Genomic DNA, 15,229 nt, shown 5'->3' with positions numbered 1-15,229 from the left:
GATACCTCAACAGCTTTTGATAGTTACCTTGTCCACAAAATTCATTACGGACGGACGGAAAGACGGACGGAAGGACGGACGGACGGACGGACGGACGGACGGACGGAAGGACGGACGGACGGACGGACAACCCGAAAACATAATGCCTCCGGCACCACTTCGTGGCGGAGGCATAAAAACACACACAATATGACGAGGAGAGGAAGTACTGGGAAGAATTACACTGTATTCATTTTCTCTATTGCCGCAAGTGCTACAGAAAGTCAACTCAACTCAACAAAATAATGAATTACCCCAAATAAGTTTGGTCAGTTCACTAGCAACTTGGTCTCACGTATTTTGGTCAAAACCTTAGGTATGGATACAAGAATGTATGTGTAGTCTGTTTTCAGTGTTCAAGAAGTTCATAGTACATGAAGGAAGCATGAAAAAAAAATCAGCATGAGCTCTGCAAAAAACGTCAGTGGACATGCACATATTACTCATGATGATGATGATGAGGATGGCTTCTTGTATAACGCCGGTATCCACCTTTGATAGGCGCTCATGGCTATTGATCTAGAATGTCTCAACTTCAACTGTTCAGCCAATATATAATGTTACTGGTGCGTTACGACCTTCAAGAACTTGTACAATGTCACGGCGACTACTGGCGGAAGGTGGGGGAAAATATATCATAAGACAAAGAAAAAACAATAACAAACAGAACAAAGAGGGCTGGAATGTAAAGGAGTTCTGGTCACGTGGCAGTGGTCCTTGAAGTGGAGTCGTTGAGGAAGAGTTGTCGCACAAGTCTACCCGTGTCCTTGGGACTGGTCACCGTGTAGCTTGTCGTTCTCGGGTCGTGGTAGAGCTCGTAATCATTGCCACCCTGAGGGATTGAGGACGAATCGGACAATGGCAAATAGTATTTAAGCAAAATCATAGCTGCTGTTGTTGAAGGGTTTGTGTGGGATTTTACTTCTGTTTTCTTTTATAAAGTAAAATTTTGACATTTGATGAGCTTTGAATAAGTTTAATGTTTATAACTGAGACTGAATTCGAGTCAAGTCATAACTTGAATCGCTGCTATGACCCTCTCGAGCCGAAGATAGACATGATACACGGCTCTGGATCCCTCGGTGAAAAAGCGCCCTCATAGTAATGTTTTTTTCAGAAGGTGACACAATCGATTTTCAAGATTTTCTTGTACTTCACGTTATACGCTAGTTTCTCCGTTCACTTTTGTTCGTTCAATGTTTACTTCGTGCCAGAAACAAAACTAAATCATTATCACAAACTTTGCAAGAGGAATACAATAATGATTTTCTTCGATAAGGGCTATTTCAACTTACGATAGACATGCAGAGTGAGCAATGACAAACAAGATGTTGAATATTCCTGACACACTTCTACTTGTAATTCAAATTTGGTGGATAATGTTTGACTCGATGAGAACATTATTTCCCGAAGCTCATGCATGCAACATACAAATCTTCCATCCCTAAACGAAACTAAATGAGCGATAGCAAAAACGCATCTATTATGCAAGCTGGGAAAATTGCATTTATTCGGATCTAATGTAACAGCAAATATAGCTAATATGATATACAAAATCTTAACTTTGAATTGAGAATTTCTGGCTAAAAGTATATGGGCAGAGGTGACTCCAAAATAGTGCTATTCACTGCGGAGTTAAGCCCCTAAAGGGCTTTTTACACTTGTAAAATTTTGCTTAGCCCCGGACTAACGGTGGGGCTAAGGGGGGGCCTTAGCCCCACCGTTGGTACGGGACTATCCTTAGCCCACTTTCTGTTTACACTCGTTTTTGCCAAAGTGGGCTAGCCCCACCGATAGTACGGTACTATCTGGCCCTGCAAAATAGCAGGGGTTAGCACCGCAATTGCGGTGCTAGCACCGCAATTGCGGTGCCAAGCAAGTAAGTGTAAACAGAACGAAAAAATAATCCTGGGCTAAGCGACGGAGACGAAGTCCGACCCTCACTGACCAATCAGAAACGAGGTAATCAAGTGCTGCCGGTGCGTGCGTGTACGTGTACAGTACACAGCGTAATTATGAATATTCATGTGGTTTGGAAAGTCCGGGGCTAAGAAATACGAGTGTAAAAAGGTCAGTTTTCTCCTTAGCCCCGGACAAGAGATAGTACGGTACTAACTGGCGAGTGTAAAAAGCTGAAAAAATTGGTACGGGACTAACGATAGTCCTGGGTCAGAGAAAGTCCGGGGTTAAGAAACACAAGTGTAAAAAGCCCTTAAGTGAATGGTACTTTTGAAGGCACCGAGGCCCATATTTTTTACCAGACAATCGAAAGTAGGCAGAGCATATTTGCTTTATATTTTGGATCAAAAATGTAAACATAAGAAGGCGAAAAAATGAGGCGAGAAGTCACGTGGTGGATACCATATGGAGCGAAGAACGAAGCAGGGCTCTATGTCAGGATTGCTTTGTGGTGACACAATTGCTTTGTTACATCACAGAGTGACAGTATGAAGCAGCGCGAGATGTCAGAATTGCTCTGTGATATCACAATTACTTTGTTACATTAAAGTGACCGTACGAAGCAGCAGCGCGCGATGTCAGTATTGCTTTGTGATGTCACGATTGTTTTGTCCCATTTCAGAATACAGTGACCTTACGAAGCAGCGCGCAATGTCAAATTTGTTCTATGATGTCACAATTACTTTGTTACATTTCATAAAGTGGATGTGACCGTACAAGACTGCAGCGCACGATGTCAAAATTCCTTTGTGATGTCACAATTGCTTTGTAACAGAGTAAGACATTACGAAGAGGCGCGCGATGTCTAAAAATTGTTTTGTTACATTTTACAGTGACCGTACGAAGCGGCGCGCAGTGTCAGAATTGTTCTATGATGTCACAATTACTTTGTTACATTTGATAAAGTGACTGTACAAAGATGCAGCGCACGATGTCAAAACTGCTTTGTGATGTCACAGTTGCTTTGTAACAGAGACAGTACGAAGAAGCAGCGCGCGATGTCAAAATTATTGCTTTGTTACATTTTACGGAGTGCAATGACGTGACCATACGGAGCGGTGCGCGATGTCAGTATTGCTTTGTGATGTCACAGTCGCTTTATGAGATCATGTCAGAAATAGTATACCATGGAGAGTGAAACTGGCCAACATTCTGAAATATTCGAAAATAAATATAATCACATGAAGCTCTTTCAGTCAGCACTAGAGGATTCATTTCTTCATCCAGAATATAAAGCAAATATTTCAGCTTAAAAACATAATTTACTATTCCCTAGTCACCAATACAAGACAACACAAAATAACTATAAACTCAAGGCAATAGAACCGTCAAATGAAATGGACATTCAAGCGTGGAAAATAATACTTCTGTCGCAAGTCGGTTCTAGGAGGCCATACATTATAAGTGGGCTAGTATGTTGTTTTGACATCTTGAGTCTAGGCAAGACTAACCTTGGCTGTCATATCGCCAAAGAAGTAGATCTGGTCGAACTCTGACCCCAGGTGATCTAGGCATGATGTCTTGTCCCAGCCAATCGGAAACACATCAAAACTCGTCTGACCTCCTGTGCACAGAATAGATAGATAAATGAACGTTCAATGTCATGGGTGTGAAACAAATTTGATCATACCACTCAGTAACAGCCTTTATCGGTACGCAAATGTTATGAGGTCTAAAAAAAATAGTTCGACGTGTTTAAAATGGCGATGCACTGAAGAACGTGAATGAAACCCAGCGGAGTATCTACCCAACGGAAAAAGAAAATAAAAACATAAATAAATAAAAAAGACCCCAGCTTTTTTTCCTGTCAGACGATTTGTGGAGAGAAGTGGCAGCAAAATATGTGAAGACTTTTTGTTTGTTTGTCATGACCCAACGTCATTTGGTCAACCCACCCCCTGAGCCAAAAGCTAGATCCCCCCTGAAACCTGCAAACAACCGGCAACCACTGGCGATAATCATGAACAGGAGTTGATTTCAATCTCCACCTTGACAAAGTCACTAGTAAATGCCTTATGCACACATCAGAATACTCGCGATACGCTATCAAAAAGAAGTGTATCAAATTTGTAGGAAAATATGAAACGACGATACAGGGTAACTTACCTATACAGAATACAAGCCCGCTATTTGCAAAGCGTTTCTGCAGTGTGTTCACCATTTTCTCACGAACTTTGTGCGTCTGCGTGAGAGTAGGTATAGAGAGAAAAGAAAGAGTGAGTTAATACAAAGCGTTCTTCAAAATCCTTAATTTACTCTTTCTACACCAGTCCTAGTTAATATCCCACAATAGGAAGGTAATAAGAGGTGACGGCGTCTTCATTGTATACGGGACTATCCACTTTCTATAAGAGGGTCCACGATTCTATAGGAACTTCTGGGTGTAACTAGGGTGGGATTAAGTGGGATAGAGCACACCATAGTGGCGACCTGTTTGAATGACTCCGTGGGAAGGAGAAGGGATAACATATAGCACATGGTAGCGGGTTTGCGAGGTACATAGTATTTCGTAGTGGCTTGATAGTCTCGATATCAAATAAAAAAGGGACTTCCAAAGCCAACACGTGAATATCCCCCCCCCCCCCCACAAAAAGAAAGAAAAGAAAAAAAAGAGAGGGATCCTTGATGAGGTTCATCGATCTGAGATACAAATGAAAAGTTAAATGTTTCTGTAACTTTGACAGCGCCAAAATCGTACATAATCTAGGCTAACGTGCATACATCATGGTGATAAGAAAGACAACTTTTATATAACATCTAAGGGTACACATCTTTAGGGAATATACAGGTGGATTCCAATAATTCAAAGCGATGACACACCTTGTCGTACTCGCAGAAAATTCTCCTGTCCTCGAACGTCAGATTACATCTACCCATCGGTGCGATGTTGATCATTCCTTTCCTGTATTCCACGAAGCAACCCCTGTCGCATGAAAGGAGAATGTATATCAGTACAGAATCTTAACAAAAAGATACATACAACAGATATAGATAAAGGATGTACATGTGATGTACGACAAGACATTGACTATGTTGATGAAGAATAAGCATGTGGATCAATGGGAACATTTCGTTAAAAGATTCATATCGTATGGAATAATATCAATGTGCATTGACGATTGAATACACGTCATTCGGATTTAGCCTGGGACACTTTGTAGGGTATCACGATCAAACGTTTACAAAAAATCTACTCTTCTTCTTTTTTTTTCACATGCCTTGCGATATGATAGAGGGAATGCATATTACATAACTTGATAACGCCAGAAACCCGAAACGGGTTATTGCGCAACACATCCGCTCCAAACTCCCTAAAAACACAAGTCGATACACGATCTGACCTGGAAACGAACCATCATTGGCTTTACGCTATCATTGTTCCTGGTATATTGGATAAGTGAAGTTCACCTTGAAATAGTAACCTGTGCTATATGAGAGACAAAGAGACACACGCATTGTATTAGGAAATGCTGCATGGTGCGACACATCAGAAAACAACCCCTGAGTAGTTGCATCCCACACCTTGACGGTCTCTTCAAAAGTCACTCTGTCTACTCCTGAGGTCTGTTGGTTACGATGTTGCAGTTACTATGGCAACATCTTTTGAAACTAATCAGATGTTAGTATTGCACACCTTGCGGTCGTTAACGCAGTTGTTGCAATATTCACATTACGCATAGACATCAAACGGGTCCCTATCGGAAATATGTTATGTAATATTGATATTGTGTACGTAAACTTTTAGCAAAGTTTGACTTAATGAATAACATGACCTCCTTCTTCTTGTCACAAAAAAAAAACCCAACAAAAATAATAAGAACCTCCTTTACGAAAGATTTGGAAAAAATACATATATATCTGATTCATGATAATGTATCTTAAGAAGCATCAACAGGATTCATCTCCTTAATCTGAGCGTTATACAGCATGGGACAAATGCCGTCATTGTAATGTCATCTAGCGATTTAGAAACATTCTTCATCTTGCGAATTTGCTGAAAAATATGTGATCATTTTCTACTGTTGTTTCACAATGTAACAATTCTTGTTCTCGTTTTCACTCTGGATGTACACATGTAGGGTCTACATTATTGTACATAGTCCAACCAGCAATGAGCCTTCCCTTCTTCCTCCTGTATGTATTTTTTTTTTGTCTTTTATCGCCGTAGACGTTAAATCAACAAACACTTAAAATTGTAAATGTTTATAGAACAAACTCTCACGGTTCACGCGCACATCACACATGCAAATCGTGCATGGATACTCATGCTTTGGCATTGTATTTACATGGACGTCATCTGTCCTCAACACGAACTTTTCGTGAAATAACAATAGTTTATAGTTTATCTAGAGTGTGGCCGATCTTTAGACTTGACAATGGAAATTAATGTTTTGAGCAGCTGGGGGCAAAAGTGCCAGTGTTAACCTATTATACTTTGGTGGTGGAAGCACCTGTGTAATTTACTGACGAGGGTCTACCAGTCTGTTTATACATTGTCTTGAATTGAAGCGGGAGCAGAGTCTTATGAATTGTGTAATGCTTATTAAGCGTAGATATTCAATCTCAGCACTCATTCATTTTCTGGAATCACAACTTTGTGAATCCATATGGCGAACACCTGCTAAACAGGTCCAATATGTTCATCGATGCCTCAAGTTGATAAAAATGTGACCAAAAAACAAAAACAAAAACAAACAAAGAAACCTTGTTTTACGTATGTCTTTCAAAAATATATGAAAACAAACCCACCTCTTCACTGGTAGCTGGATATCCGCTAAGTAGTGCAGAACAAAGTTGATAACTTCTTGTAACTTGGCCTCTCCCATCTCCTCTGATATATTCTACAAGGTGTGAACCATACAGGTAAAATGATCTGGTGAAATGTTTATCTTAGTTCGACAGGCTGTCTTCACTGATGATCATCATTAACATTTACAGCTCTAGTTAGTGTCTGTTTATTTGGCATTACGGAAATCGGAAATCCTAAGTCCTCAACCGACAAGAAATATCTCAGTATAAACACTACAATTAATTTACCGGAAATGCCATTTCCTCAACCGTGACAGGCATAACATAGTGTGAATGAAATGCAAATAAAACCAGACAGATGTTAACCGTGAAAATTATGTAGGCAAGCCGCCATTTCATGCCCTGAATTGTAAAAGCTATATATAGAAAAAGCGTGTTATTTCAATTATCTTAATCTGTTCATGTGAAGCTGTTTCTCGGAAACGTTCGTCCTATCCAAGGCTCGCCTGCTCTCTTCGTCAAAGTCACATGATTATTGTTATTTATTGTTTGTCACGCACAGAGTTACAGTACAATAATGACTCGAAATGAGAGGGGATCGACAACCTTATACGATGCTGAAGATTGCGCACTCAGCGTCACCTAACAATTGTCTTATCATTTTCCTTCTTTATTTTTTTTTTTTTTGCACAATCAGCACTCACGCAGAACTATTGTTGACGTCTCTAAAGTGAATTTAGCTCACAAAGACACATTTTCGGAAAACTGTAATCAGACTTTTTTGTTTTAAAATGTATTTTACTTCGGTATGCAAACGGCACACCCATACACAATGTTAAATATAAGTCTTATTCCTGCTATATACATCAAGAGTATAGCTGAAATCAATGTTATAGACAGGTTTTAGATTGTATTGTCGGAAAACAAGATACACACGTAGGCAGGCTGTCAGGTAATTTGCATATTGAAAATCATCACGATGCCAAAATAGATGGTGATGCTGTGCAGTCAGTGGAATTTTGGAGACATAGGGATGTACGGATTTTGGTAACTTATGCAGCAAGGAAAGCTCTACAGTAAGCCACATTTTACTTTTTAATTCTATTATGATTAAACTGATGGACAATACAGAGAAGACAACATCCGGGGACATTCGTCGTTGCATCACTGACCTTTTCAGCAATCACGTCCCCATTTCGGTAGGCCACTGCGCCGTTCTCAACGAACACATAGTCGAATCTCTGGATGAGTTCGTGCCCGAGTTGGCGCTCGGCGCTCTTGAGGTCGGAGCCCGTGATCAGGCCGATGGGACACTGCTTCTGGAGCTCGATCAGGAGCTCGCGCATCTCCGCGTCTATTTTCTGGGGAGAGATAAATTCAGCGACCATGAAGACAAGAATGAAAACAAACAAACAAACCAAACAACAACAAATACACACACATATCAAAACCAAAATAACACAGAAATCTAACGTGAATGTGAACTAAAAGAAAAAAAAATAAACATCGCCACTATAAAATGAGCAAGCAATAGCAAGCATAAGGTCATTTTTTTTTTACAACAGTCATAAAACTTTGATCAACTAGACCTATAGCAGATCTATGTTGTAGATGTCCACAGCCACCGTGCTGTACAGACACGCAGGCACGCACACAGGCACGCACACAGGTACGCACACGTAAACACATACATAATACACATACGAAGGTAAAACATCTTTGAGTTTTTAATATGGGTGCATCTACAAGACCCAAGTATCATTCAATGCAATCACTCATCTTTATTTTTGCATTTCTTATTCCTTTAAATTTGCGAGAAAACTACGGAACTGTTTATTTGAATAGACCCCCCCCCCCCGGTAAATTGTGATTGACATGAAAAAAGAGACAAAGAACTTTACTTAATTTGCAATCATCTGAAAATTCTGAAAAAACCAGAAATTTTCACGTGCATGAAACTTTCGCGAATTTCTAAATAGGGGAGCTAATTTAAGATTCGCGAAAGTAAAATGCACGCGGTAAGTGTTTTTGTCGACAGAATGCATTGAATGCCAGTGACAGTTTTTTCTGGTTTTACCGTACCGTGCATATAATTTGTCTGCCTTTGCTACAAGACATGATGGTAGCAGTGGCTATTGACAACGCCGCAGAATACAAAAAATCGTAGGCACATACATTGTACAGACACGCAAAAACGAAAGCACGCAAAAACGAATGCAGACAAGCATACATCGAATACATACAATACTTCGTCATATACAAGTATAGCAAACTATGCAACAGTCAATCAAATTAATGCAATAATTCTAATATTCAATCGCGATCTTCGAGCCAGCAGTTTATGGTAAAAACGTCAGGAATAAATTTCGCCTAAAAATGTCTAACCTACTTACATGTATACAATATAAATAAAATCCCTGAAGATACGCAAAATCATGGATAAAAAACCTAAATATTATTGCATTTACGATAACACTTTTAAAAGTGATTAAAATCTTGAAAGACTGTTGATAATGAATAAAAATCATAATACTATGACAATGAAGAGAAAACGACTACACATATTAGTATGCAGAGGGAGGAGGAAGAATGGAAGTCAGAAAGAAGGAGCTAACAGCAAAATATCGTTGTGAATAATAATCAGTCCATCTAGTAATATTTCGTGACGGAATTGTAAAATGCCACGCCAGCGCTTAAAAAAGTGTGGCGTCGTTTCCTTCAGTTCTTGCTCTTCATCATAACAACTCGTAAAACATGACAAAATGCCAAATCTATCGCCATCTAACACTTGAAAGCAGCGAAAATGTTGGTGGGGAAAATATTTTTGTTCTAAATTACTTGTCTCGTCATACATGTGTATGTAGATCATGGTATTGCCGTATACTAGTACACTGTCTTGTAATGTTATGCATTTCCCTGTGAGTTACTACAGTGTGGTACGAAGAATAACAGGTTGGGTACGTGTGAAGGTCGTCTGAAAGTCACGGAAGCTTTTTCCAGCGCCGTGATGACGTAGTGACACACCCACTATTTCGCCCCCAACATCAGCCAATCAGCGTCCCGCACACCCATCAGCCCGTAACCGAGATTGCGCCTTGTCGCACGCTCTGGCTGCTCTGTGGCTTTTGTAAACTAATCGGTGTTTTCAGTATATCCGTGTCCAGAAAATTCCAATGCCTATTAACACAGCATACGTCAATAGCAAGTTTGAAAGCAACATGTTTTGCTTGGATTTAGACTTGGAATGTCCAGAAATATGCAGAAGAAAAACGCACTTGAGCTCTTCCGAGTTCGTCTCAAAATATCACGCTCTTTGGTTTCTCCTGTCTATTTTCCAGAGTGATAAAAACAATTTAGTTAATTCTTACGATAGTTATGATGACAGTTGTGTGCTGCTGATAAAAATCCAATCCTTGTTTTTCAAGCAACATTGAGCCACTCAACATCCTACATAAATGATAAAGGACTGAGACACATCTCAACCGATGTATGTCAAGTACCCTGCATCACAAGGAGGATTTTTATAATACAATTGTACACTGTACAAGTAGGCCCTACAAGTATTATGTTACTTTGCATGTTTTTCCGTTCTTGCTCTGTACTGTTCATTGTATATCATTTTGAATTACATGGTCACGAGAAAAATGAATCCTAACTCAGATTAAGCAGGTTCTATGCGTGTCAATCAAGGAATTTCAAAATAAACCTGTGCAGCATCTGTTGATTATCAACACGCAGCACCATGTAGTCATCCTTCATGACATAAGCAGTGTATTTTACGAGGAGGAAGTCTCCTGCAAGGATCCTGCGGAGTCCTGCGGAGCATTGAAAACCCTGTCTTATGGAGGAAAGGAATTTGTCTCTTGTTGTGTTGGCATCATACTAAAGAATTTGTGACGTCTACGATGCACACAATTAGGATTTCTTCCGTGTGTGTTTATGTTTCAATTTGTAAAGAGGCACGGAAAGTTGAATCTGAATCAAGACTTGAAGATGGAGTATAATTACACTTTGTACATTGGAAATTAAGATAAGCAGGAAGAGATGAGGTATACAAACTATTGTAAGAAGGGAGCTTTGGATGTTAGAGAAAGGAGCACTAGTAATCCGTATACACGGAAAAGAAAGGAAAGAGAAGAAAAACAAGGAGGCATGCAGCTGGCCAAGCTTCCGTGGAAAATTACTCTCCATCCCACACACATTAAAACAGGCGTAGTACACATAAACACACACTCTCTCTCCCGATTGGCTGTGGTGAAATTGAATCCATAAATCATGGTACGGTAGGTGGGAGAGGAAGCAGATGTTCACTGTGTAAACATGATGTTTGCCGTCACGTAATATTATCATATTATTTTGGTCAAATTAGTGACAATCTCAGATAAGTAACAATTTTCACAATTATTCCTATGATCATTGCGCATTCCGGTATCAGTCAAAGGACTTTTTTAAAAGGACGTGATATTTAATATAAGCACCTTAATAGTAATTAAGCCTCTATTATAATTTGTTGCCGAACTGCACAGTCATTTTCAGAGCTAGATGTTCAAACCGATAGTGAATGCTGCTGCTGCTATATACCTCGTGCAACAAGAAATAAACATTTCAGACAACTCGAAGACAAGAGAAGAACATTGATAATTTCATGATTTGGTAATCAACTGACATTTCTCATTAAACAACGATATTTGCATGGGTTCGTGGTGATCCTGATTCATGGCCTGTGGCAAATCTCTTCTATACAATATATCTCATAACTAAATGTCTGTATTATACGTTATAACTTATACTTTCATTCTCACCTTGCGTACTTGAGTGATCGTACCATCCATGTCGAAGAGACATATCTTCTTTAGACTTCTCCTTCCCATAGTCATTTATCTATTTATAATTTAATCCTGAAAAAGAATCTCTCTGGCTTTATGGCAGTTACGGAATAGCAGTAGTAGCTAGGTGTGGGCAACAGTTCATGGAACCTCAGCAAAACTGCAGACGAGATAGATGTTGTGTTCGAATATATTCCACAATTCCTCCACCGCTTTGAATTGCCTCCACGCTGCAGCGCTGCCAATGAAACGCCAAGGGACGAGTTGCCGTACCGATCGCGGCAGAGATCTGAAAATTCCGCGTCCACAGAGAACACAAGCGCACTGCCTTCATCAGTCGCGGCGGATATCGGCAAATTTTGTAGTCATATCAGGCGGTAAAAACGAAATGCTTGCCTTTGAGTAGTGCCACAGAAGTAATTATAATGGATCCATGGAAGAAATAACATAGTCTGATGCACTTTTACATCATTGTCTGCCCAACTTTACCAGCGATGCTCGCTTCCTGTGGTATCCACCCGCTACGCTACCAGCAGCCAGTCGTATGCATCGGAGTGAACGCTCGCCGCGAAAGGCGAAATCATCTGGGTCAGGTACACTGGCGTGGTATACGACCAGTCCTGCGTTCCGACCGAACGGATTTCTAGTACATGACTGCACACCACCGATATGTGTGCAGCGCGCGCCCTTCACACTGACAATAAAACAAACGTTGATTTCGCGCGCGCCGCTTTCTTCACGGAACAAGTTCCAGCCTGTGATATTATTTTTTTTTTGTTACAGTACATTGTAACATCTTATATTTACCAAGTATTTTGCACGGCATTCTCACATTTTTTTTTATGATGAAAACATTAAAATTCAAAGTGAATTATTCATCAGTTTTATAATTTCAGTGGAAATTCAGAAATCCACGTAAAATGCATGCAAGTCACGCAGTGCATCTACACGTCTACAACGAAAACTGCCACGAACAAAGACAACGCATCCAACCGTGTTGTGCGCTGCTGGTTGTATTGTTATGACGTAATTTAGAATCCCCTAAATTGATGACGTTGCCTGCTTCGGATATTTTGACTGGTGTGTAGGCGTTGTTTATGTCCGACGTCAAGTATACCTTGCATGATAGGGCAAAAAGTATGACCTGTTTTATACGATTTTGAAACTGCGAATCAAAACAGTCACTTTAAACATAGGCCCTACTATTATTTACGGTAGATAAAGTCTTAAATTGCATATCGAGTTGATTTATGTGTGCTTATAGAGAGAAATAGTTATGGACTCAAACCCTCTGATAGTGATATCGACAATATGAAAGTAGTGATGATGATGATGATAATAGTAATGTTATTATTATCATTATTATCACTGTTATCATCATTATTATTAATAATATCATCAATATTATCATCATCATTATCATTAAAAAACAACTCTGAAGAACGTACCAGCCTCAATAAAAAGTCTGTATGCACTTTTATATTAGCACATTGACAAACACACACACACACACACACACACACACACACATACACGCACACGCACACACACACACACACACAAGCAACACACGTAAATACAAGCACCTTCCATGATAACATGTTTTAACTACACGGCAATTCTCACAAATCATGTATGTATGTATATTCCATGGAATTATTTCACACACCATGGCTCCATAGTTACAATCATGAGGTGAACAACTTTATTGAATATGAAATCACAGTGCACAAGCCAATGACATCTGATACATCTCAAATTATTTTATTCATTGCAAGCAATATATCGAGATCATTTCCTTTCAATGAAAATGCAAACCAGATTACAGAATGGATCATAAATTAGTAAGGTTTAATCTATTCTACCAATACAAAATTGGTCTTAGACTTGGTCTCTTCATTGTCTTCTTTGCCATAATTCATTCTGTGTACCAAACAAATCACACTGTCATATCTGGAATGTAGAATTTACTACAATATGAAATACATCAAGATTCAATTCTGAAATTTCTTGCAGCACATGTGTTCTACACCAAATGCTTTAATTATGTGTTTATCCATTAAATCGATCAAACTTGAATAACAAAATATTCAGCACAGAGAAACAACATAAAATGGAACAAATTCGAGTTCTGTGAACATATTGGTCTTCTTCCTACATTCTAATAGTTTTTGAAGGGAGTAAGAAAATAAAGCTTTACCCTGCAAGTTGAATCAAGGTTGCATTCTTACATTCTTATAAACTGGTATCACAAAGTGTGTAGGGGCTGCATTAATGGATTGCCATTTTACCACTTACATGGCATTTCTTACAGAATCATGCATTCAACAGCAATCATATTCCTACCAATCCTCTGCTTTTCATCTTTTCTTCGTCTTCGAAAGTTAAAAGGCATTAATTCATGCCTCACGAATTATGCTAAAGATCAACATTCTCTCACAAAGTAAATGGTACCTAGTATAAATGCATAATAGTAAGACTCTGGATGATGTATATCACACATCAATCAATCAAGTCCTATAAAACATATTTCTGTTGGTCTTTTTGTATAATTTTTTCCAATTTATTTTTGGTGTTTCATATGGCAGGATGAAATATTTTCCATCATTTGAGCTCAAAGCTGTAAATGTACAATTATTTGTAGATCAGTTTCAGAGTTTTATTGTAAAGGCCTCAAGATTCCTAAATCTGAAAATTAATTGCTAAATGGGTGATGCATTTCAGAGAAGCAAAGTTCTGTCTTAAATTGTAATTTGGGGTTTTTTATGAGCCTGGACAATCAAGTGTTTCCAAGTAGTTTTTTAGAATTTATTATAATTATATTTTTTTCTTTTTGTTGGCAAAATAGAAAAGACAGTATATCTAAAAATTGCTAATCCTATAAGGAGAGAGAGAGAAAAAAAATAGATGATTTCTACAGCAAAACCACCCAAAGACTTGATGGGTGAAGGATGCACTGGAGAAAAAAAAAAGATACAATTTTCATTAAAACACACACACACATTCACATGGTAATTTCTTGCTTAGTAAAGCTATGAGAAAACAAGTGCTATTCAAGGGGCGGATCCAGGAATTCCATAAGGGGGGGGGGGGGTGGGCCTTTACAAAATTAAAGGAGGAGTATGGCCCCCTCCATTTTTTCTTTTTCTTTTTTTTAAAAACAAAAATAAAGGGGGGGGGGGTTGTACCCAGTGCGCCCCCGCCTGGATCCACCACTGCTATTCTATTCAGGTCAGCAATCTCTTTGCCACCATTTTTTACAAGCCTTGAATTGATTCATCACATTTCTGCCGGAGGTGTTTCATTGGCTTCAAGCAGGGCACTTTCCCTAGTTTGGATCGTTTGGAAGTGTGGTATGAAATGAGCTTTTCAAGTCAGCTCAGAGATTTAACACTTCAATTTTATTGGTACGGTGTATTACATCACATTAAAAAAAAAATTGTCAGGAATATCAGTATATCAGAATAATTACAATGTGAGTTGTCCCTCTTAGTAATGCATGAACTACTTCTATTGATAGTTTCGAGCAGTGAACAGAGCTTGACAGTAACTTTTTTCTCTGGTGGCTTTTTTGTTGTTGTTGTTGTGCCCTGGTGAATTTACACAAGAGGGCTACTTGTCCTTAACTCCTGTTACAAGATAATAAACTTTTCACA

At 39.1% G+C, this 15,229-nt stretch overlaps 1 protein-coding gene across 1 annotated transcript; it reads right to left on the bottom strand.

The window, feature by feature from the left end:
- Positions 1 to 739: 739 nt before the first annotated feature.
- LOC139726722 (uncharacterized) lies at positions 740 to 12,072 on the bottom strand. The gene is made up of 7 exons (XM_071637718.1): positions 11,550 to 12,072; positions 7,920 to 8,108; positions 6,748 to 6,839; positions 4,819 to 4,921; positions 4,105 to 4,180; positions 3,450 to 3,562; positions 740 to 871 (listed from the first exon to the last, which is right to left on the bottom strand). Exons 1-7 carry the CDS (start codon positions 11,622 to 11,624, stop codon positions 740 to 742), a joined length of 780 nt encoding a protein of 259 aa, XP_071493819.1. The 5' UTR covers positions 11,625 to 12,072.
- Positions 12,073 to 15,229: the final 3,157 nt, after the last annotated feature.

The sequence above is a fragment of the Diadema antillarum genome, unplaced genomic scaffold (genome assembly GCF_040938485.1).
Source record: "Diadema antillarum isolate AM-2024a unplaced genomic scaffold, OU_Dant_1.0 scf00000017, whole genome shotgun sequence".
NCBI lineage: Eukaryota > Metazoa > Echinodermata > Echinoidea > Diadematoida > Diadematidae > Diadema > Diadema antillarum.
The sequence above is the reverse complement of the archived record's forward strand: the minus strand, read 5'-3'. Positions and strand labels throughout refer to the sequence as shown.

What these genes read in the sequence shown, in the direction of transcription:
- LOC139726722 (XM_071637718.1), bottom strand. Translation starts at nt 11,624, where the DNA reads ATGACTATGGGAAGGAGAAGTCTAAAGAAGATATGTCTCTTCGACATG. An exon ending in ATCCAGCTACCAGTGAAGAG is followed by an intron (nt 4,922 to 6,747) that starts GTGGGTTTGTTT and finishes TTCATGCGACAG; the next exon opens with GGGTTGCTTCGTGGAATACA. An exon ending in TTGGCGATATGACAGCCAAG is followed by an intron (nt 872 to 3,449) that starts GTTAGTCTTGCC and finishes TCAATCCCTCAG; the next exon opens with GGTGGCAATGATTACGAGCT.